Source organism: Bidens hawaiensis, unplaced genomic scaffold, assembly GCF_021521415.1.
Source record: "Bidens hawaiensis isolate Kalapana, Puna unplaced genomic scaffold, B.hawaiensis_p1.1 tig00002414_1, whole genome shotgun sequence".
Taxonomy (NCBI): Eukaryota; Viridiplantae; Streptophyta; class Magnoliopsida; order Asterales; family Asteraceae; genus Bidens; species Bidens hawaiensis.
This window is the reverse complement of record NW_027491131.1, coordinates 2,414,237-2,437,838: the sequence shown is the minus strand read 5'-3', so window position 1 is coordinate 2,437,838 and position 23,602 is coordinate 2,414,237. Positions and strand designations below refer to the sequence as shown.

At 34.7% G+C, this 23,602-nt stretch overlaps 2 protein-coding genes and 1 pseudogene across 3 annotated transcripts; all 3 read left to right on the top strand.

Annotated features, from left to right (window-relative positions):
* The first annotated feature begins 697 nt into the window (after positions 1-697).
* On the top strand, positions 698-1,804 carry LOC143619100 (putative galacturonosyltransferase-like 9 pseudogene; annotated as a pseudogene).
* Positions 1,805-6,442: 4,638 nt separating this feature from the next.
* On the top strand, positions 6,443-11,474 carry LOC143619157 (uncharacterized). Its single transcript, XM_077091160.1, has 10 exons — positions 6,443-6,544; positions 8,303-8,416; positions 9,043-9,124; positions 9,492-9,592; positions 9,725-9,812; positions 9,916-10,024; positions 10,200-10,350; positions 10,419-10,490; positions 10,582-10,695; positions 11,389-11,474. Exons 1-10 carry the CDS (start codon positions 6,443-6,445, stop codon positions 11,452-11,454), a joined length of 999 nt encoding a protein of 332 aa, XP_076947275.1. The 3' UTR covers positions 11,455-11,474.
* Positions 11,475-15,610: 4,136 nt separating this feature from the next.
* LOC143619099 (uncharacterized) lies at positions 15,611-23,602 on the top strand. Of its 2 annotated transcripts, none has more exons than XM_077091117.1 (7): positions 15,611-15,855; positions 18,749-18,889; positions 18,987-19,352; positions 20,322-20,564; positions 20,680-20,772; positions 21,643-21,843; positions 23,293-23,602. In XM_077091117.1, the coding sequence occupies exons 1-7, from the start codon at positions 15,685-15,687 to the stop codon at positions 23,503-23,505; spliced, it is 1,428 nt and encodes a 475-aa protein (XP_076947232.1). In that variant the 5' UTR covers positions 15,611-15,684; the 3' UTR covers positions 23,506-23,602. The 2 variants fall into 2 exon arrangements, with proteins under 2 accessions (XP_076947232.1, XP_076947233.1); XM_077091118.1 differs by lacking the exon at positions 15,611-15,855 and adding an exon at positions 16,003-16,044.

Genomic DNA, 23,602 nt, shown 5'->3' with positions numbered 1-23,602 from the left:
GACTAGGCTTATCACCAAGTTTCTAAAACACCCTTTTACTCATGTGAGTTTTAGCAAATTATCAGCTTTTTCATTTTTCATGACTAACGAATAAAGTCTGACCATCCTGGGTAACCCAATGACAAAAAATGACCTATATTATCGTGATTATAGACCGCTCTGGTAAGCCAAACTAGAGGCGTGCAAATCGGTTTAAACCTCAAAACCAGTTTGGGTTGAAACCGGCTGGTTTATAATCGGTTTCGTTCTGGTTGAACCCCGGTTTCTTGACCAGGTTATGATCGGTTTCGGTTGGGATTTTGACCAGTTTTGACATGTTTCGATTCAGTTAACCAATTTGAAACCGATTTTGATAGAGAAAATTACAAATCAGTTCCAAAACTACGGTTTCGATCGATTTCAAACTGATTTCATTTTCGGGTAGTTAAGTTAACCATCTGCCCACTTACAAAAGTCCCACGCGCCACCAAGCAGCGTGATCCAAAACCATCTCCATGGTATCGTCTTTTCTTGCCAGCAAGCTATACATACACTCTCACCTGTATCTATATTCACACACATATATAAACACACATATCTCTACATCTCAACACACACACACACACAGTTGCCGTTGACCGTTTGACCACATTCTCGCCGGAGATGAAACCCTAACCCTAACACTAACAATCCAATAACCAAATCTTTCGCCGGAAAGATGACGTCATCTCCGATCAATCCTCTCCACATCATCCTCCTACTATCTCTCCCACTTCTCTCCATCGGCATCCGCTCTTTTCCGTCCACCGATGACGTCATCTCCGGCGACCAGTTCTTCCAGTTCACCGAGTCGCCGGAGTATCGCAACGCCGCACACTGCCGGAGTTCCACCACCACCGTCCACGTGGCAATGACGCTAGACTCCGAGTACCTACGTGGCTCAATCGCCGCCGTACACTCCGTCCTCCGCCACGCGTCCTGTCCGGAGAACATCTTCTTCCACTTCATCGCCGCCGAGTTTGATCCGGCGAGTCCACGTGTCCTCACGCGATTGGTCAGGAACACGTTTACGTCGTTGAGTTTCAAAGTTTATATCTTCCGGGAAGATGACGTCATAAATTTAATATCCACGTCAGTCCGGGTCGCCTTAGAGAACCCGTTGAATTACGCCCGAAACTATTTAGGCGATATACTTGACCCGAATATAAACCGGGTTATATACTTGGATAGTGATGTTGTATTGGTGGATGATGTTATAAAACTATGGAATATAAAATTAAATAATAACCGGGTTATCGGAGCCCCGGAATATTGCCACGCGAATTTTACTAATTACTTTACTGACGTGTTCTGGTCCGACCCGAATCTGAATCAGACATTCGGGTCGGGTACCAGCACGGGAACTAGAACGGGAATTAGATCGCGTCCGTGTTATTTTAACACGGGCGTGATGGTGATGGACTTAAATAGATTTCGTCGGGGGGATTACCGTAGAAAAATTGAGAATTGGATGGAGATTCAAAGGAAAAGGCGGATTTATGAGCTGGGATCGTTGCCGCCGTTTTTGTTGGTGTTTGCGGGAGATATCGAGGCGATTGATCATCGATGGAATCAGCATGGGCTCGGTGGGAATAATGTGAAAGGGAGTTGTCGGTCGTTGCATCCGGGGCCGGTTAGTTTGTTGCATTGGAGCGGGAAAGGGAAGCCGTGGGTGCGGTATGATGAGAATAGACCGTGTCCATTGGATCATATTTGGAAGGTGTATGATCTGTATAGGAAGAGATCTCAACCGTTGGATTTTTTTCATTTAGTCGTAGTTTTTTAGAATATTATTTGGATTTGGATTCGGGATATTTGGTTAAGGAAAAGATTTATTTTTTTGTTTTGTTTTTAAGTTTTGGTATTTTTGGAGGATTTGGTGATTTAAAGATGACATATTGGTAGATGTTTAGAAATATAAATAGAAAAAAATGATTTGTTCTTGTGATTCATTTCATCTTTGTAATGTTATCATGTTAAGAAATGATATTCAATTGTTTCATGGTTATTAATTTTACATAAGAGTTTTAATAATATTATCACCTACTGGTCGACACTGACCTGACTCGTATTATTTGTTATAGGTTTACACTTGATTTCTACTTGTTTCCCGCTTTCAAGAAGTTTTCTTGTAAGTTTACGTATCTCATTTGTAATCATGCCTAAGAGCAAAGTCGGAAAAAATTGACTATAGATAACGTGACGAATGATGGAGAATTATGTATAACACATACCCTAATGTATCGGTCAATATAAGTAAATTAAAATTAGGATTAGTGTTAGTTCTAAAATATGATATAGATAATGCGGTTTTGTCATTTCATACTCACCTTCTTGTCTAAAATCAAAACTGAATAAATCGAACTTGATAACCCGAACAGATTGAAAACCAAGACATTCTATGTTATATTGCCCTTCGCTACACAGATTATGGCATGTAACCTCCCTTTGATTAAACAATAGTAACACCTTACAAAGTACAGAAAATGGTAACTTTTAACATGCAATATATTAAATAAAATACTATTTAAAATGCGTTATTATATTTTGTTTCTCAATTAATTACATGATAGTTCATGGAAATTGGTTTGGAGGTTTGCTTATAACAATTGATTGGAATTTTTAACATGTAACACTGAAATATTTCAGAATAATAAATAAGAATTATTAAACATTAAATGGAAAACATCCAAGAAAATCTAATATATTTATGAGAATATAAGTTTGGTGGTTAATGACAATTAAATAGAGGTTCATGTGTTTTGGTACCATTAATTTCATCTCCATAATTGAATTTATATAAACAAATGCTGTCTATTGGAAAATTGTGTCTATCAACTAACTGAAAACTTTAAAACTAGTGTTTTTAGAGAGCTTAGGGCATTCACGGTGTGCTTTGCCAACACCCAAAAACCATCTATGACGCCCAAACACTACCATGCCTAGGACGTTTTTGACAAAGAAAACTTCACGTTTTTCTAGCAACTCCGTCAAGGTTCATGTTTGACCAATCATAGCTCTCTCTCTCTTTTTTTATTTGATTAATTTAAAGAATATTTAATTATTACAAATGTTTCAATCAATGGGCATAAAAATGAAAAAGCCTCTATGTACACGTGATATTGACGTAACATGAAAAAATAACGTTTTAGCCCCTCTATTATAGATGCCCTTAAAATGAAAGGGGCGTCTCAGAAAGAACCCCGTGTCATTGTGTCCCACAAACTTACATTGTATATTTGTATGATGTATATTATTTAGAAATATAAATTAGAATTTATAAAGTAAGAGAATATATTTGATGATGAGTTATCAATAGTGAAATTTTAATTTCACACTATTGTGGGTTGTAAATTTTTGTGGGAGTTGTTGTATGGGGGTTATGATTGGTTAATTTTGATAAGTGATGATTTAAAGGCAAAAGTAATGGGAAATTGAATGTGTCGAACACTTCCCTTTGCTTATAGCAATTGAAAGTGGTTTTCACTTTTTAATCACTTTGCCAAAGACTTGTCTTTCCCTCAAGAGTAATTATTTCAGCTACTTTTATTGTCTTGGTAAACTTGTTGGACTATGTGTTTTCCATTAACGTCTAGCACGTTTTAGTTGCCAAACAAGCACATCAACGTTGGTTACACCGCGTATGGACGTTAATGTGGCGGTATTAATGAGAGGGCAATAACCCATTAACGAGCGTTATGAATGAATTTAACTGGGGTCCGTCCAACAACCAATCAAACTTTTTTTGATTTATTTATTTATTTATTTTATTTAATTCGAGTTAACCTACGCCTTTATAATTAAGCGATGAGTTAGCTAAAACCCATTGGCTATGTGGTTGGACGTTATGTTCTTTTTAGTTAGTCCACAACTAGGGCTGTCATTTTTACCCAAAACCCGAAACCCAATCCGAGAAAACCCGAACCCAAACTAACCTGACCTGAAAAATCCAACCTCGAGAAAAGGCCAATTCGAACCCGAACCAGAGTAATTCGGGTTGGTTCTTGGGTCTGATTTCTAAGTTTCGGGTCAAACCGAAAACCCGGAATAAACTATTTGTTTAAAAATATGATATTATTAGGTATGTACAAATATACGAAACGCACTCCACACATTCCACTTGTTCCTATCCCACCTGTTATGGTTGTTCGACTATTTATTGCTTATATATCTTTTCTTTTTGTGACTATTAACAACCATAATCTAAGAATATGTTGTTTTACCCGGTTATGTTTATTTATTACTTGGTTATCTACGTAACGAGTAAAAAAGAACGTGCTGTTTAGTTTTCGCGTTGTATTTTTCATTTACTTTTTTTTTATTTCCTTTTTGTTTTTACAGATACTCGAAACCCAATTAATCCAACCTGAAAAAACCTGAACCCAAATAACCCGAACCTGAAAAAACCGTGAGTGATTTGGGTTGGGTTTCAGGTCTAAAATTAAGACTAAAACCCGAAGAACCCGACCTGAAAAACCCAAAACCCAAAAAACAAACTCGAAGAACACCCCTACACACAACACATACCCTTAATGCATATAGATGTTAAACACTTTCATTAGTCATTACATAATCAAATATAAAAATTGAGGAAAAAAGTGAGTGTTTGTATATATTCTTCTTTTATTTGTTTTGTACTTATATTCATAAGTTTTACAATAAAATGATAATACAAATACAAATAATATATAAAGAAATGAGTGAAATGAAGAAAGCATCGAATCCAAGACTGGTCAAAGTTCATGTGGCCTAGTTGCTCTTAAGCTAATACATAAGTAACAAATATTCTCTCCATCTTATTTATCTACTTGTTTTATTTATTGTTATTAACAACGTACTTTATAAAGATGAATTAATTTGAATATTTCTATGGGTTACATCACATGGTGGCAAATGACATTTTCTAATGGAAGAGAGTATATTCTAATGTACTTGTGATCATAAACATTGCTTTCATTGTTAGATAAGCATGAGGAGATGCCTCCAATTCCAACAATTAGAAGTATGGAATATGGAATCCAAGGGTGGCATTATGTTGCAAGCAAAGAGGTAGGCAAGAAATGAATATAACAAAAGGAATTAGCCTATGTTCCTTTCTCAATATCGAACCAGGGCGTATTTGTGTTGAAATGCGTATACATGTCTAGTTGGATGTTTCTTATTAATAAAATCGTCACAGATAATGGAAAAGTTAATCGAGAAATACAAAGACAAAATTCAATTTTAGAGCATTCACATCCAAACCATCAAATTTTGTGAGTGAGGTTTTTATAATTTAGCAATTGATTTATGATGTTGTGAGTAGATAAGAGAGAAAATACAGTGATTTTTCTGTATATTTGAAAAGCTACTGTTCACCCATATATATTTTTTTTTAATTTGTTGAAATTGGTTGTGAGTGAAAGAGAGAGAAATAGTAAAGATAAAGGTATAAAAATATTATTTAATTAAAAATTAGAGATAAAATGTAGTGTTTTTTTTTATTGTAATTTTGGATTTAAAGATGGTGGAGAGAATGCTTAGAACCTAATAAAACATACAAAACATCAAATTATAGGGGTGGAGGGGGTGGGAGCAGGTGATACGGGTAGTCTGATAACACCGCTGCCACTCCCTCCATTTTTCTTTTTGGGTAGCTTGTGTAGGTGATACAATCCGAAGAAAAGAGGAGGAGAGAGAAACATGTTTGTGCGTGTAAGGTAGAGAAGGAGCAAAGAGTTGGCAGGGTAATGTTGTGCATGCGGGTTCGGGTTTCAGTGGGTTCAACTACAACAGCTGAGGTGGTGGCCGGTAATTGATGGGCTAGTGGGTAGTGCCGGGGCACGCCCCCTCCATCCTAATTTTCAAAATCCATAGACCTAAATGTTAAAAATAGAAGGGTTTAAAATCTATCTATCCATATATATATTAAACTAACATTTCTTTAAAAAAAACATGCATTCTTATCATTTCTTACAAATAAAATAATTCTTTTAATAAATAACATGCATTCTCATAACTTGTTAATAAAATAAACAAAATTAAATTAAATCTCATTTAATTTCTAGAATTTCTCGTTAATATAATAAATTATAATTAATTTGTTGCTAATTCATTATTTTAAATCTTAATTAGATCCGTGATTTAACTTTCTTAATCTGAAATTTGTTTATGATAGACTTAATTATTCATTTTTTTGTCATTTTTTAACCACCCGTGTATCACACGAGTTTCAACCTAATACCCAACAAATAAGTAACTTGTTGCATTACGTATCACAATTACTGAGGTTCCAGGGCAATTCCTACTCGAGAAATAAAGATAATCAAATGGACCATAGATTGTTAGTGATCCAAACTACCGGTAAAAAAATTTACCTACTTGCTTAATATCTTATTTATTCAACAACAACAATAATACCGAGTTTGTAAATAATAATATTATTATGGAGTGTGCCGCGACGGGAAATTCACGGCGGTGCTCCGGCGGAGCCAATCGCCGATGCGACGGTTGTGGTGCCGTATTCTACTGCTCCGCCTCTCATCAGGTTTTCGTTATATCTTCAGCTGCTTAAACCCTAGATGATCATATTGCATAATATTTTGACTCTGCGGATCACCTTCGTTTGATGAAAAAACCGAAAAAACCGAACCGAAACAAGACTGATGGTTAGAGGTGCAAACGAGCCGAGCTGCTCGCGGAGCTACTCGAGATCGGCTCGTTAAAAAGCTCGATCGAACCTAGCTTAATTAATCGAGCCCGTGCCCAAGCTAGAGCATAAAAGTAAGCTCGTTTAATAATCGAGCCCGAGCCTAGACGAGTCTGCCATTTATATATTAATCATTAGTTAATATGTATAATGTTATGAAAAAATAACTAAAAGTAACTAAATAATATATATTTTTATACATAAAATTATAATAGGAAAAAATATATAAAAATAATTATAATTATATAAAAATCAATTGATAAATAGTAACGAACTGAGCTCGAGCTTGAGAATCTACTTACGATCGGAGCTCAAGCTTTGAATGTTGAGCTCGAAACGAGCCGAGCTCGAGCTCTGTGTAAGTTAAACGAGCCGAGCTCGAGCCTACTGACGGTTTGGTTTTATATTTTTGTTGGTTAGGTTTTCGTTTTGCATATAATAAAAACCCCGAACCGAATTTCTAGATTTTACTTTAAGTAATTTATAAGACTTTAACAAGTAAAATACTTTTGGCCGGATGCATAATAGTCTATTAGTTAACAATTAACAAAATTATATATACCTAACTTCATTATTTTCGGCCTAAAATTTTCAAGCTCAAATGACAAAAAACAAAAAAACCGAAACCGAAAAAACAGAACCTAAACGATTTCAAAAATCCAAAAACCGAAGTTTTGGTTTTCGGTTTGGTTTTAGCCAAAAACCGCTCCAAAACACACCATGCACACCCCTAGATGCCTATGATCATTTTCCGAAACAGAAACCAAATTATTCGAAACACCGAACTTGAAATATCCGAAGATTCGGACATCCGAAATATACATTTTTAATTATTAATAATAAGTATGAATAATATTTTTAGGGTATCCAAAATAAGTCTATTTTTTTAACTCTTAATTATTATTTTTTTAAATTAATAAATAATAAATGCACTTTTTTTATAATTTGTATTATCCGAATCCGAAATTTTGGTTACGGACTCGGATAGTGATATCTAGGGATGCAAACGAGCCGAGCTGCTCGCGAGCTACTCGAGATCGGATCGATAGAAAGCTTGAAATGAGTCGAACCTTTTAAAGCTCGGGCGATCCCGAGCCTCAAATAAAGCTCGTTTAGTTATCGTGCATGAGCTCGAGCCTTGTATGGGAAGCTTGTTTAGGTTCTTCGGCCGTTAACGAGCCTTATTTATCTTTTATGTTTTACCTCTTTTAGACTTTATGCATTAATTTACACTGCACAACCAAGCTTTGGCTCGTTAAGGTACGACACAAGCTCAAGCCGAGCTTAGGCTCGTTTAAGGTTTTCCTCAAAATATATTAAAAAAATTTAAAACGTACATAAATTAATTAATTAATATATAATAAGCGAGCCCAGCCCGAGCTTGAATAAACAACTCACAAGCCGAGCTCGAGCTTTAGAAAAAGAGCTCGAAACGAGCCGAGCTCGAGCTCTCGTAAGTCAAAACGAGCCGAGTTCGAGCCTAGTCGAGTTCGGGCTCGGCTCGTTTACACCCTAGTACTGTTATCAAGTATCAACTATTCGAAAATTTCTGATATCCGGTTTTAACTAATTGTGAATGTAATAATTTGGTTTAAGATATCGCATTGGAGTGTTCACAAAGAAGAATGTGGAAGACTAAAACAACAAATCAGTTGTGTGAAGCTGCTCAATGACTTCCCTTTTACTTTTTCCAAGGAAGCTACTTATCAGGTAATTGATCATGAGTCCAATTTTCTACTCCAAGATTGATATGAACTATGCAATTTCTTGAAGATTGTTAGAATTATAATTAGGGGTGCAAACAAGTTGAGCCCAAGCTTGACTCGTTTTGACTTACAAGAGCTCTAGTTCAGCTCGCTTATAATTAAATAATCAACTTATATACATTTTTAAGTATTTTTATCTATTTTCAGAAAACCTTAAACGAGTCAAAGCTCGGCTTGAGGTTGGCCGCACAGTGTGAAATTAGTACATAGAAGTCCAAAAGAGTTGAACCTTAAAAACACACAAGGCTCGTTAATGCTTGACGAGCGTAAACAATCTTCTCATACGAGGCTCGAGCTCGTTAAAACGAGCTTTATTTGAGGTTCAGGGTTGGATCGTTTCAAGCTTTTTATCGATCCGATCTCGAGTATCTCGCGAGCAACTCGTCTCATTTGCAACCCTAATTATAATGTGTTAAAATTGGTGCATAAGTAAAACATCTTGAATCAATCTAGTTTGTAAAAGTCAAATCTTTGACCTCAAAAGTCAAAGTGTTCTCTTGATGAAAGAATCTTTAAGGTTTTGGATAATTCTGATTGGTTTAATTGGTTTATTTGATTGAATTGTTGCAGGTGTGTGAAAAGGTGGAGACCAGGTGCTCATTCTTAGATAAACTTGGAATCCACCGTGCAGGAATCTGGATCTGTGAATGCAGTTGCGGATCTTCGCTTTTTTCATTGGTTCATTTGAGGTTTCTTTCACATCATTAAATGGTTTTGAATTTTGGTTATTATTATTTTATCATTCGAATGTTTAAAGTACAGATGTGATTAAAATGCAGATGATATCTCACTGTTTTATTCATTTTATTTGAACGTCTGATAAGGGTTGGAGCCTGTCAAGTAGATTATCCCCTTGTACAGGTATTATTGTTTTCGAGTATTATTATTAATATTATTATTACATCGAAACAGAAGGCAAGCGGGCAACAAGCTGCGCGGCTACCCCTTTTTGAATTACCGTATTTTTTAAATCAGTTACTATTGTTTCTTAAACTAAATTATACAAATTCAATATGCAGGGCCTTTGTCTATATTAAAGAAACAGTTATGCAGCCGGAGTGAATATTATGAATGGCGAGGCGTCCCTTTAGATTCTCCGGTTGCTCTTCTTCTTCACTGGGTACTAAACTACTATTACTTTTCGTGAATAATAAAAATAGAATTTTGCAGAATAATATGCGTATATGGTTATATCTAGCTATTTAGTCATCTTTGGTGGATAACTATTGCTAGTACTTTGACTTTATTCCAGCCGGTCACCATATATCAAGCCATTCAACTTGCTTTTGGTAAACAGTTGACCGCTGAAACTACAGATGAACTTTGCATACACTACCTAGGTATTATTCCACAAGCATTTTTCTTTTTATTTATTTTTTATTTATTTTAAATAATTTTTAGAACTTGATTCTTCATTTCACTTAATGAGCTTTCTATATAAAGGTCCAGAGCGGGAACTTTATCAAGCTGCCGTCTTTGGGGAGTTGCATGCTCTTCTTCCTGGAGTCCAAGTGTATATAGATTTCGTGGGGCCCGCTGTTCCACATGACAGGTCAGCATCACATGTTTGCTAAGAAGTGTAAATGCCACATGACATCTGATGTGGCATTTAATAGTTACTTCAAGTATATATCTTTTAAAAGATATAATTTTTTTATACTTATAAATATTGTTTTTTCACATAACCAATATTGAATGTAACATCTGATATGGCAGCTGGTAAATAGGGATGGCGAGACACTCAGTCTTTGTAGCTATGCACATTGCATGGAGGCAAACTGCAGTTGTAAAACTCGTAAAAGTACTGATGATTCTTCAAAGATTACATTAAGGTTTCATTCAGGTTATTATCATGACCGTTATCAAGAACTCACCAAGGTATATATTATTATTATTTTCATAATTTAAAAATAATCTTCATAAACGATACGTATCTTTGTGTACAGGAATTTCTTCCTGATCTGATCATTGCTCCAAATGCCGGTATTGCTGCTTACAAAAGCTGGTTACCGACTATCGTATGTCTTTTATCTATATGAAGTTTAAGTTTGTGTATACTTTAAGCTTAACCAGTTGACTCAGTTTGACCCGTTTGGATTGTGATTTCAGGAATTGATAAGAGAAATAGAAGTTCCAACTATTTTTTCTGATTATTGTGAAGAAGCTTGTCGTCTTGCAGATAACTGTATAACCTCTGTGACCGGTACTCCACTCACGGTTCCTGTAAGTTCGCTATATCTTTTAGTTATCGTTATATTTGTGTTTTATAAATATCTGTTTTCTATATTTCATATTCTTAGTACAGTAAAACCTCTATAAATTAGTAACCTCGATAAATAATAATTTGTCCAGTCCCAACTTTAGTACCAGTGCAAAATTGGACCCCGATCGATAAAATAATAAACTAAAAACTTTTTTGAAATCCCAACGAAACTATAAATAAGTAATTACTAAAAGATTTTAAATTCTAAAATTGTCGTGTAAAAATTGAATCTATAAATTTCCTCATTGCACTTAAGAGTTAGGGCATTGTCTTCTTGTATTGTAACAAAATGTTAGTGAAGAGTTGTTGCAGCTTGCAATGCTTCTTTCCAAGTGACCGGTTCAATTAATTTGTTATTAAGAAACAACGAACTTGACAAATTAAATTAATTAAAGGTCATACGTAAATCCTCTTTAAATTAATAAATTATTAATTTATCAATATAGTAAAATCTCGCTAAATTGATAAAATATCTCGGTCCCAACATTATTAAACTATAGAGGTTTTACCGTATATGTACATCTAATATCACAAAATGAATTTATCTTTTTAGCACGTTATTAGCTTAAGTATGTGCTGATGCGCATAACGACTGTATAATATATTTATTTTTTATTTGGTTTTCGGCCTGATACCATTTGTTTTCGGCTCAGGTCCAGCTGAACCCATTTAGGCAGCCTTTGGCTGTTGAAGACAGTGCTCTGCTTCTTCCTTGCTAATCAAATTGTTTCCTGTTTGGGATCGTATAAATATGGGCCGGGCCGCCAAATTTTTCTGTGGGCTTGAGCCCATTAAGCAATTTATAATTTCGTATCTAGTATCATGTCATGTCTCATGATTTTAAGGCAGGTAAAGAAGACATTTGTTGGCCAAAAAAATTAAAATTTCAAGTTATTGTAGATGAGTTCACATGGTTGTATTGTATAGTTGATTTTGTTGCGGTTGATGAGACGGTTTGTTAGAAATTAGGGTTACATGTATATAAATTATAAAATGACTCGAAGTTAAGCTGCTAAGATTTGAATAGGCTTGTGGTTCGGTTGTGTTTGGACCGGACCAAAAATTGGAAAATATGCAAATTAATTCAGGCCAGCCTTGAAGCATCCGATAGTCTATGAAGACCATCTCTAGGAAGAAGCTAGAGTTCAAACGAAAACAAAACCGAGCTACAATTTTCGAGTAAAAATGAAATTACGTTGAATGCGCCCTATGTTTGATACAAAGAAAAGACGTAACTAGAATCTCTTCCAAAATCCTACCTGAGCATGCAATCATTTGCTTAGATGCCTTGTTTCTCGACCTCCATATGCTCCACAACGTCGTAAAAAATCTCCCCACTGCCTTTTATATTCCCTTTTGTTTTAATAGATTTTTGCCGGTATCCCATGACCCATCATACTAATCACCAATGTATCCTGAATCAATGGGAGCTCGCACCGCGCCAACACTTAGCTCCAAACATCTTTGCCAACTTCACAACTAATAGTTGGTATCTTCATTGAAATTATTGCATATGGAGCGTATCGTAGACAAGACCGACCCCCCCCACCCAACCCACACGTAAATTCATACCAGCATCTTAAACACTCAACAAATGCATATATTGCATGCTCTAGTCAAATGCTAACAACTTGATACTTGAAAAAATTTCTATCATGCATTATTTCAACAAATGTGTCACATAACACCTTTGTCTTTCTATAGGATGTTGGATTTCTCTTGTTCCAAATGGTGAGGGTTTAAGTCCCGTCGTTTAAAAAAACCAAACTGTAATATAGAAGTAGAGTTAAAGAGTATGCAACAACTTAAATTGCCAGTCAATCCTTTTATTCTTTTGTATCTTACGACGCTTATCAACAAGTTTATTTAGCGCTTCAGTTGTCAAAGCACACATAGTTATCTATTAGGACTCAAATCATATGACACACATGCAAGGATCATATTTTGTCGAATGACGACGGTCATTCAAGATGTTTACTTAGGGAACGTTTAAACAATGATTATATTAATTAGATATCGTGTGTTGCACACTCAGCTCAATCCCATATTCATCAATTTAACGCTACCACTTACATACCTACACCTAGTGGTACAAACGAGCCGAGCCCGAGCTCGAGCTCTACTAGGCTGGAGCTCGACTCGTTTAACTTACACAGAGCTCAAGCTCGAGCTCAGCTTGTTTCGAGCTCTATTTTCAAAGTTCGAGCTCCACTTGTGAGTAGATTTTCAAGCTCGAGCTCGGCTCTTTACTATTTATCAATTATATTTTATATAATTATAATTATTTTTATATTTTTTCTATTATACATTTATGCATGAAATAATATATATTATTTATTTTTTTCATACGATTATATATATTAATTAATAGTTATTAAATAAATATATATATATATATATATATATATATATATATATATATATATTAAAAAATAATATAGATGATAGGCTCGTGAGCTGGCTCGAGCTCGATAAGTGAAGCTCGGGCTTGGGCTCGTTTATTTAATAAGCTTACTTTTAGACTCGAACTCGGGCTCAGGCTCGATTAAGCTCGGCTCGATCAAGCTTTTTAATGAGCCGATCTCGAGTAACTCAAGCAGCTCGGCTCGTTTGCATCCCCACTACACCCTATATCCATTTATAAACTTGCAACTTAATCAACTATATATACAAGTCAACTTAGCCATAAAAGCCTTAATCAAATTCTTAAGTATTTATAAAACATAAAGTTCTATGTAGTCCTCCAACTATAAATAAAATCACTCACTTTTGCTTGTAAGATTGGCTAGTTTTTGAATTCCCCTGTCGACCCGTTGACTTCAAGAAAACACCAAGCGGATTACAAGGTTATAATTTTCGGAGAGCCTAACAAAATAGTCTTTAACTTTACATTGAAGCAAGAGATGGTGGGCTTGAGCTGCCGAGCGATGTCTGCGATCGTGGGCGTATGAGAACCCATTTTGTTATTGGTTAAAGTATAAGGGCTATAGTGTAAAATGCTTAAAAAATAACAAAAAGCTTTATTTAAGTCTACAAGTCTAGGGTTGGCCCATGTGGCTTGTAGATATTAGATGCTTAATCCCCAAACTTAACTAATTAAACATTTGATCCTAGTGTTTACAACTTATTACTAAGGTTGTCTAAAGGTATGAATTTTGTCACTATGGTGGGTCTTACCCACTAACGTTGTTAAATATTTTTAGTTAAGTTTGTGTAAAATGAATAACCGGCTCGTCTCCACCAAGTTTGGACGAGTCGAATTCCCCCTAAGTGGAGTTGTGGAGTCCAGACTAAACGAGGCTGTTTGAGTGTAGTTTGGTCAATTTACATAGATTTAACTGAAAAAGTTAACGGCATTAATGGGTAAGGACCACCATAGTGAGAAAATTCACACCTTTATACCACCTTAATAATAACTAATAAGTTTATAACATCTAGGATCAAGTGTGTAATTAGTTAAGTTTGAGTATCAAACGTGCAATATATGTAAACCACATAAACCAACCATGCAATTAAGTGAAAACAAAATTTAAATGAAGTACATGAACATAGGTGGAAAATGTGAAACAAAGGAGAAAAAGGTTACTGTTGAGATATCAATTGTTAACATAAATTAGATATAAGCCCATGAACTATTCAATTAGTTATATGGTGTCCTCATATATATCTGGTGATGTGCTAAAGTCCCTTACAAAGACAACTTTTAAAGAATTTTAAAAGAAAACAAAGTTAATGTTAAAAGAAAACGGCTAGCCCAGTTAGTTATGACAATGAAAATAAGAACTAGGCTTTATTCGGAAGGTCGCCAGTTCGAATAATGAGCCAAAATGGGCGTTTTATTATGCATGCGTTACGCTAGAGGGTTTCAACTCTTGTGACTGCGCAATTGGTGTCAAGTGACATTAGGGGAAAAGGTTCCTCCGAGGATGCGAGAGGACTTGGAACCAGGGGTTATGCCATTCGAGAGAAACTCCCGATGGATTCCAAACCAGGCGGGGTTGGCCGCTAGTAAAGGTGCATGAACCAGCATAAAACTCAAAACTGGTTTGGTCAACAAAAGTCAAAATCACTTTATGATCGGTTTCAGTTCAGGTTGAAACCGATTTCTTGACTAGTTTATGATCGGTTTTGGTTCGGCTAACCAGTTTGGAACCAGTTTTGGTGAAGAAAATTACAAACCGGTTCCGAACCTACAGTTTGAATCGGCTCAAAACCAGTTTCTACATAATCGGTTTTAAACCGTAAATCCCGATCCTGAAAATCATAAATTCTTGGTACCGGTACCGAAATTTTTGGTTCGGTACCAGTACGGTATCGAGACGGTACATGTATTTAATGTAAAATTCGGGAAATATAGGTACCTTACTGTACCGGTACCGTACTGATACTAAAACTCAAATTTGGTTCCGATTCGGTACCGACGGTACCAAATCGGCACTGGTATCGGTTCGGTGGTACCGAATATGTTCATCCCTAATCAACGGTCTGTGTTCCCGCTGATGAACAAATAAACCGGTTAACTAAACCAACCTAAAATTAAAACCGAAACCGAAACGATTTAAAATCCATTACGCAGAAACTCTGGAAAATATCAAACAAATCCAAAACCCCCGTCTCGATATCCACACAACTCCTTCCAATTACAAACTTTGACTTAATAATAATAATAATAATAATAATCACCATCAACACCACCACCAAACAATTTACTCCCAAACAGTTCAATGAATCATCTTCAAACTCGTTAACAATCAATCAACCAATCACTCAACCAATTCATCATCATACTTTAACCGATTGACTCCACGATGCAGTTACACAAACGATTATTACTATGCTTTCTATTTCTAGGTTTAGGTTTTGCAGTCCAATTCGCGGCTTCTTTCAAGCTTCCGTTCGCCGTCGACGACGTGTTACCGGTTCTGCCACGTCAGATATCGTGGCCGGTGATGAACAGCCTCGGTAAGGCCGTGGACTTGCTGCCGTCGTTCGTCGGTACGATTTCGCCGGGTAATGGATCGGTTCAGTGGACTGGTGCTTGTTTTGGCGGGAACGAGGCGAGGGTGGAGCTTACGGAAGGCGATGAGCGAGGTTTAGGCGGTGGAATGATTTATCTTAAGGTTTATATGTTTAATTGACTGCTAATTGTATATATGTATATGTGTATGTGTATAGGTTTTGGATCAAATACGAATTAAATTAACGTGCTAACTGTGCGAATCAAGGAGTGTAATTAGTTATATATACAACATAGTGTAATTACGCAAGGCGATGATCGAGGTTTAGGCGGTGGAATGATTTATCTTAAGGTTTATTAGTTTATATGTTTGATTGACTGTTAATTATATATATGTATATGTGTATAGGTTTTGGATCAAGTATGAATTAAATTAACGTGTCAAGTAGTGTAATTATATTTACAATCTAGTGTAATTATAGTGTAGTGAGGGGATGAGTGAGGTTTAGGCGGTGGAATGATTTATCTCAAGGTTTAAGTTTCTGAGTTTATGATATGTGTTTGACGTTAACTGTTAGTGGATGTAGATTTAATTCGTTTTGTTTTTATCATGTGGAGAATAGTTGATTATGTTCTGTATAAGTGTTAATATTAAGTGATCTAATCACTATGCAGTTAATGCGGAAAAATATCGGACCGATATATGAGATATCTCGGTTATCGTGGTGAGATATCGTTAATTTTAATATCATGAAGATTTTATATATATGGCAATTTAAGACTAACAATTCAAAATACTCTCCTACCATTAGCAAATTAACCTTTTGCAACTTACAAGACACTAACAATTGTAGCAAGTAGGAATTGATTAAGACTTAAGACCCTTAACATTAAAAACTAAAAATTGACAGTTAAGACTTGAAAAACTGATATCGGGAAAATCGGTGATATATCAGTCAATATCACCGATATTATTGGTACTGATATTCTTTTCGATATTTTACCAAGGGACCGATAACCGATATATTTGTTGAGATATTGGCGATATTTACTGCATAGCCTAATCATCTATCTCAAGGTTTAAGTTTCTAGTTTCTGATATATGTTTTGATTTAGTTTGTTTTGTTTTGTTTTCATTACGATGTGATAATTGATATAGACACGTGTAAGTGTGTGTAGTGTGTTAGTATTTAGTGACCTAACCGGAACATATATGAAATTTGATTACTATTTAGTAGCGAGTCTCTCTGGAAGCAGTGTCTCTATCGAGATATGGTTTGCCTGCATCCCACCCTTTCCATACCCTACTGGTAGCTTCGTTATGGGTGGGATTTACTTGGTATGGTTGTAAATGAATTGAATGTGTAAAATCTGTTAACCTGTTAGTAGGTCTGTAAACGAATTGAATGTGTAATGCTCGTTTGTTTATGTTTATTAACGTATTATGTTTGTTTGTGTTCATGAACGCGGTTAGTTAGTGTGGATTTAGTTTGTTTTGAATCATGTGGTGAAAATTGATATAAACATGGTGAATAATTGATTATGTTCTGTAAGTATTATATAAATAATAAATGTTAATATTGAGTGACCTAATCAACTATCTCAAGGGTTTAAGTTTCTAGTTTCTGATATATTTTTGATTTAGTTTGTTTTGTTTTCATTCTGTGGTGATAATTGATATAGACATGTGTAAGTTTCTGTAGTGTGTTAATATTTAGTGACCTAATTGGAGGCTTGGAGCATATATGAAACTTAATTAATATTTAGCAGGACATGTTAATACGACACAGAGTTCAACGTTTGAGTTTGGGCTTGAGCTTAACAGGTTTCGTGTGTTAAATAGACACATTTAAGACGTGATTGAATTTGTGTGGAAACAGATTAAAATCTGTTAACTTGTTAATAGGTCTGTAAATTAACCAAATGTGTGATACTTGTTTGTTTGTGTTCATTAATGTTATCATGTTTGTTTTTGTTTGGTCAATTATCTTTGTGTTTGTTCAATTGTTTTCTTGTAAGTTTGTTTGTTTATTTTCGTTTACGTTGGTGAACTGTTTGTTTAGGTATTAAATGTATGAACATGAACATGCCAATTTTCTTAATGAAGGAACCCGAACAAAAAAAATTGTTCGATTATATGTTGGTGTTCGTGTTTGGTTAAAGTTAATTGGACGGACTTGGACATGCTTCCATTTGTCACTGTTCGGTTCGTTTACTGGCCTAACTAGTAGGGGTGACAATTTATGACATGGACCTGTTAACAGTTAACACAGCACGGAACGTTAAAGACCTGGTTAAATTCGTGTCTAAACAGATTAACACCTGTTAACCTGTTAATGACCTGTTTAAACTTGTTTATATTATTTAATTGTTTTTAAAAGATAAAATATATTCCGTACTTAGTGGATGTTATGATTTGATTTTAGACTATTATGGGTTTTTGTTCCAAATATGTTAAGGTTTATGTGTTAGTTAAGACGTCCATGAACTTCTTGCAACATTTGTTTCACTACATAAGTGATATTTATTGTGTCCCTAAACAGGTTGTGTTGGGTTTGTGTTCGTGTCTGGGAAAAACGACATGATTAGTTGTCATGTTCGTGTCTAGCACCATAGATTTTTGTGTCTTATCGTGTCGTGTTTGATCTGTTATGCCAGCCCTTGTATTTACTGATTATACTTTCCGAGTTTAACATATAATAGGAGGTGAATGTTAGAACCTAGTTTCATAATTGTTCCATTTATGCCATTTAGTTTAAACAATCATGAAATTTTTTTATAACACTGATGCATTATTGAAGCTTGAGTGAGTGAATTTATTGGAATAGTATTTAAACTTGGTTACCATGTCATGATTTTAACCGAAGGCACAAAATGTTTGCCACAAACGCTTGAAATAGACATTTTTGCTAAGTTAATCCAAATATATTTTTAACCTGTATTATAGTTGGAAAATTTGGAAGTAGGCAAATATGGTTTAAATTACTAAATATTTAAGTTGAATAAGAGTCTTGGTTGTGTTGATATTGAGCCATTTTTTTTGTTTTGTTCTACAGACTGCTAAAGCCAACAGTTATACATGTATGGATCTCTATGTCTTTGCTACACCTTACAGGATTACATGGGATTACTACTTCATATCACGTGAACATACTTTAGACTTCAAATCATGGGAAGAACCCGCAGAGTTGGAATATGTACGCTCTGATCCACATTAATTTTGTTATCTTTTTATAAACTTGGTGTATTTGATTCCACAATCAGCACTTATCATCTTGAATTTTTGATATTCAGGTAAAACAACACGGTGTTTCTGTATTTTTAATGCCATCTGGAATGCTAGGAACATTGCTTTCGTTGGTTGATGTTTTACCTCTATTTTCCAACACAAAATATGGTCAAAATGCAAACCTTGCTTTCTTAAAGAACCACATGGGTGCTACTTTTGAGACACGGCCTAAACCATGGCGTGCAACCATTGATCCAAATGATGTTCATTCGGGTGATTTCTTAGCTGTTTCAAAGATCCGTGGGCGATGGGGCGGGTTCGAAACATTGGAGAAATGGGTCACGGGTGCATTTGCAGGTCATACAGCGGTTTGTATGAAAGATGAGTATGGAAATCTTTGGGTTGGTGAATCAGGTCACGAGAACGAAAAGGTAAAGATGTATTGAAATTCATTTAAATATAAGAGTTGAATTATCTGTAACAAACTTAAGTTGGTGGTTTTTTTTGGTAGTTCAGAAAAGTGCCACGTAACTGCGTAAGCAAGAAACCGTTTATTGGATTAAACTACCAATTTAGGTCATATATAAAAGTTATAATTAAAATAACATAGTATATGAGTAAATTTAGAGAAATCAATAAAAGGTTTTGGACAAAAACTAATACTATCATAAAATCTTTTAATACGTGGAAAAATGGGTGGGTGAGTGTGTTGGGTAACGGGTCTGAACTGATAAATTTTGGTACGGGCCAGGTTGACCCTAAACACTTTTTATTTGAATATTTTAATAAATAAGTAGTATGTCATATATAAGTATGAAAACTATATTGGTATAGTAATAGTCTGATATTTAAAATAAATGGATTTGGCATGTTTATGCATTAAAATACCCTTTGGATTACTTTCAAGTTTCACCCCATTTGACCCGAACCCATTTTCAATTAATTTTTTTCTTCTTTTTAATCTGATTTTGCTAACCAAGGGGCTATGGATAACAGCTAGTTTTTCTAAAATGTAAAAAGAAAATATTATATTTTTTAGGCAAAAATATCAACTACTTAAGGTGCTTTTTTTCTGAACACCAAACACGTAGAGATGATTTTGATTGGTTATGATTAGTTGTTAACCATAGCCCTAAGTCTGTGGTTAGCATATCTATCCCAGTTAAGATATAACTTGACATAAGTCAACTCTTTTCAAATAGTAAATTGTTCTAGTATGATGAATAAAAATCATATTATATCAAAATAGTAATCTGTTTTTTTTAAATATAATTATATAGTAGGTTAATTATTAAATGCATACTAAGTAAGCTTTTGGTCACATTTGGGAAGTTTGTAGTCTAATTAATAATCTTAACAATTATTTTCAAGAATTTTGAGTTTTGATGGTGTTATTGTAGGGTGAAGAAATAATTGTGGTAATACCATGGGATGAATGGTGGGATTTGGCACTTAAAGACGAATCTAACCCACAAATAGCATTGTTACCTTTACATCCTGAGATACGTGCAAAGTGGAATAACACTGCAGCATGGGAATATGCTCTAAGCATGTCCGGAAAGCCTTACGGTTATCATAACATGATTTTTAGTTGGATTGACACTATTGGCGATAATTATCCGCCGCCTATCGATGCTCACTTGGTATACTTACCTACGTTTTATATAAAATTGTTAAATTTATCGTATACGAATGCTAGTTTTCTATATAATGTTCGGTTTTGAGCACCTATTGTTTTAAGTATAAAATACATTACAGGTTATTTCTGTCATGTCTATGTGGACTAGAATGCAGCCAGCATATGCTGCCAATATGTGGAATGAAGCCCTAAATATGCGTCTTGGGACCGAGGTAAATGTTCATTTTTGAAGTTAATATTTCACTTTTTTAAGGTTGCAATAATTTCTAGGTGATAATTTCAACCTGTTTACTTAAAAGCAGGTCGATTTTTGCTTCTATTTTGTTTTATCTTAAAAGGGGTCGGATAGATGTAAGGCAGTGTTTAGCTAAAGCATGAACGGGTCATAAGGGTTAATTTTATTCAATCATTTGGATAACTAATAATATTGTTTTTATAATTAGAAGTAACTTGATGACCAATACTGGAAACTGACCCTTTTCTACCCAAACCGCTGTAGGCTTGTAAACGAACCTGATGTTTAGTGAGGTGTTCGACGAGAATTATGTTTGTTTATTTAGTTAAACAAACTAACGGACATGAATTCATTTAGTTAAACAAACGAACATGAACATTTGTCTCGGTTGTTCATTTATGTTTGTGAACGTTCGTTTACATTTGTTTATGTTCATCTAGTCTAGTTTTAGTAACTTATGATTGGTTTTAGCTTAGTTATGTTTGTTCACTTATATACGTTTGTTTACGCTCATTAACCGTTCGTTTTAATAACTTATGATTGGTTTTAGCCTAGTAATGTTTGTTCACTTATGTACGTTCGTTTACGTTCATAAACCGTTCATTTATACTGTTAAGGAACGAACGTAAATGAACACAAACACGTTCATTTTCTTAACGAACGAACGCAAAAAAGAAAACTTTGTTCATTTAATTGTTTGTGTTCGAACGTTTGTTCGGTTTAAGTTAAACGACCGAACAAAACATGCTTTGTTCGTGTTCATTCGGTTTGTTTACATGCCTTGAAACCGGGTTTGACTCGTTATCTAACCCGTCGGACCTGCCCATTTTATCACCTCTACTTTCAGGGTCTCGACTTGTATGGAATCTTAGAAGAGACCGAAAGACGAGGTATATCTTTTGATGAATTGCTCACGATTCCCGAGAATGATGAATGGGTTTACAGTGATGGCAAGTCTACAACTTGTGTTGCCTTTATTCTTCAAATGTATAAAGCTGCTGGAGTTTTTGGCCCGGTTGCGGATTCTGTTCAAGTAACCGAGTTCACTGTAAGTATCTCTGTTTTAAGCTTCATATCTCAAAACTATCAAGGGCAGTCTCGTAATTTTCCAAATTCATGTCGGTATAAATTAGAGGTAGCAATTTTGAAGGGTTCGAACAAAGTTAAATGATAAGATAAATTTGATAAAAGGATCCCGTTATGATGGTTGAAAATCGCATAAGTCTTTTTATTCAAAGAATCGGGATATTTTAAGGATATCAATATTGTTTTTAATCATATCTAACATATATATCATCTATAATTCTTTTTAAAATGGAAAATGAAGGTGTTTGCGGGTCAACCAAGTGAACTTTGACCCATACAAAAAAGTTGACCCTTTTCGACATGAACTTATTTTGGCCTGTTACCTGACCCGCCTGACTAACTCATCTTGCTGCCTCCGATACATATATACACTTTTGATTATCACAATTTTCTGATTGAGAAGTTGAAATTTGGAATCTAAATGAGTTTATTTGACCTCCAAAGATAATAAGTCATGAATAAATATATGTGATTCTTAAAAATATCTTAATTCAATTTCACATACTTTTATATGTTTTAAAATTTTTCCAAATTTCATGATAATATATTATCCCTTTCAAAACACTAAGGGCGCGTGCGTTTCACGGAATGGAATGGAATGGAATGGAATTGGAATTTGCATAGGATTTGGAATTGGATTTGGAATTGGAAGGAATTGGATTTGGAATATGAACATTCCAATAGGAATTGGAATTAAGGAATTGAAATCCAATTCCATGCTTGATGTGTTCGTTTGACAAAGGAATTGGAATCGGGTTTCTTTTTTCTTTTTTTCTTTTTTTGTAACGAGGATAACGGCGGAAACATTTTAGTTTTTTTAGATTTTTTTTATTTATATTTTGTGTTATGATTTTTTTATTATTTTTTTTGAATTTTTTAGAGGTTTTCTATTAAGATCAGAATCCCCTCAAAAAATATTCAAAAATAATAATAATTAATTCATAACCAAAATATAAATCGAAAACAAAAAAAGTAAAAAAACCAAAATATTTTATTCGTTGTTCTCGTTAAAAAAAACTCTGAGAAAAGATTCCAACGAATTAACTTAAAATCCTCCACATTGGAAGGATTTAGAATCCCTTTAGTTAAAGGAATTTGAAGGAATTGAATTCCAATTTCAATTCCTTGACAATTGAACGCACCAAAAGGAAATTAAGATTCCAATTCCAACATGGGATTTTAATTCCAATTTCTTTGAATTCCCATGGATTCTGTGAACGAACACGCCCTAAGGTTATCGTATTTATTTATTTCGCACCTGGCAATTTAAAATAGTTAATAATTATAACATCATGTTTCACAGAATAAACCAATAGGAAAATAACAATTATACCATAGGTTGTATTTCATTATCATGTTTCATATCCGTTTTAGACCGCAGCCTCGTGACACTTCCATTGCTGTTTTACAGATTCGTGATGCTTATATGCTCAAAATCTTTGAAAATAACCAAACCCGACTTCCGAATTGGTGCAACAATGGTGATGACAAGCTTCCATTTTGTCAAATTCTTGGTAAATATCGTATGGAACTACCTCTATACAACACGTTGGAGCCGTATTCCAACATGAATGAAAACTGCCCGTCTCTCCCTCCAACTTACGAGAGACCTATGCATTGCTAAAATTCTAATATTTCATATTGTCGCGAATATTAAAACTTGTTTAAACTTCGTATTATGTTGTTTTGCTACGTATCTCTACACGCTCATGGTATATATG

Excerpts from the sequence above, each read along its gene's own strand:
- LOC143619157 (XM_077091160.1), top strand. The coding sequence starts at position 6,443 with ATGGAGTGTGCCGCGACGGGAAATTCACGGCGGTGCTCCGGCGGAGCC. Across the intron at positions 6,545-8,302 it reads ACTGCTCCGCCTCTCATCAG|ATATCGCATTGGAGTGTTCA; the intron begins GTTTTCGTTATA and ends ATTTGGTTTAAG. Across the intron at positions 8,417-9,042 it reads CCAAGGAAGCTACTTATCAG|GTGTGTGAAAAGGTGGAGAC; the intron begins GTAATTGATCAT and ends GAATTGTTGCAG.
- LOC143619099 (XM_077091117.1), top strand. The coding sequence starts at position 15,685 with ATGAACAGCCTCGGTAAGGCCGTGGACTTGCTGCCGTCGTTCGTCGGT. Across the intron at positions 15,856-18,748 it reads GTGGAATGATTTATCTTAAG|ACTGCTAAAGCCAACAGTTA; the intron begins GTTTATATGTTT and ends TTTGTTCTACAG. Across the intron at positions 21,844-23,292 it reads TTCAAGTAACCGAGTTCACT|ATTCGTGATGCTTATATGCT; the intron begins GTAAGTATCTCT and ends GCTGTTTTACAG.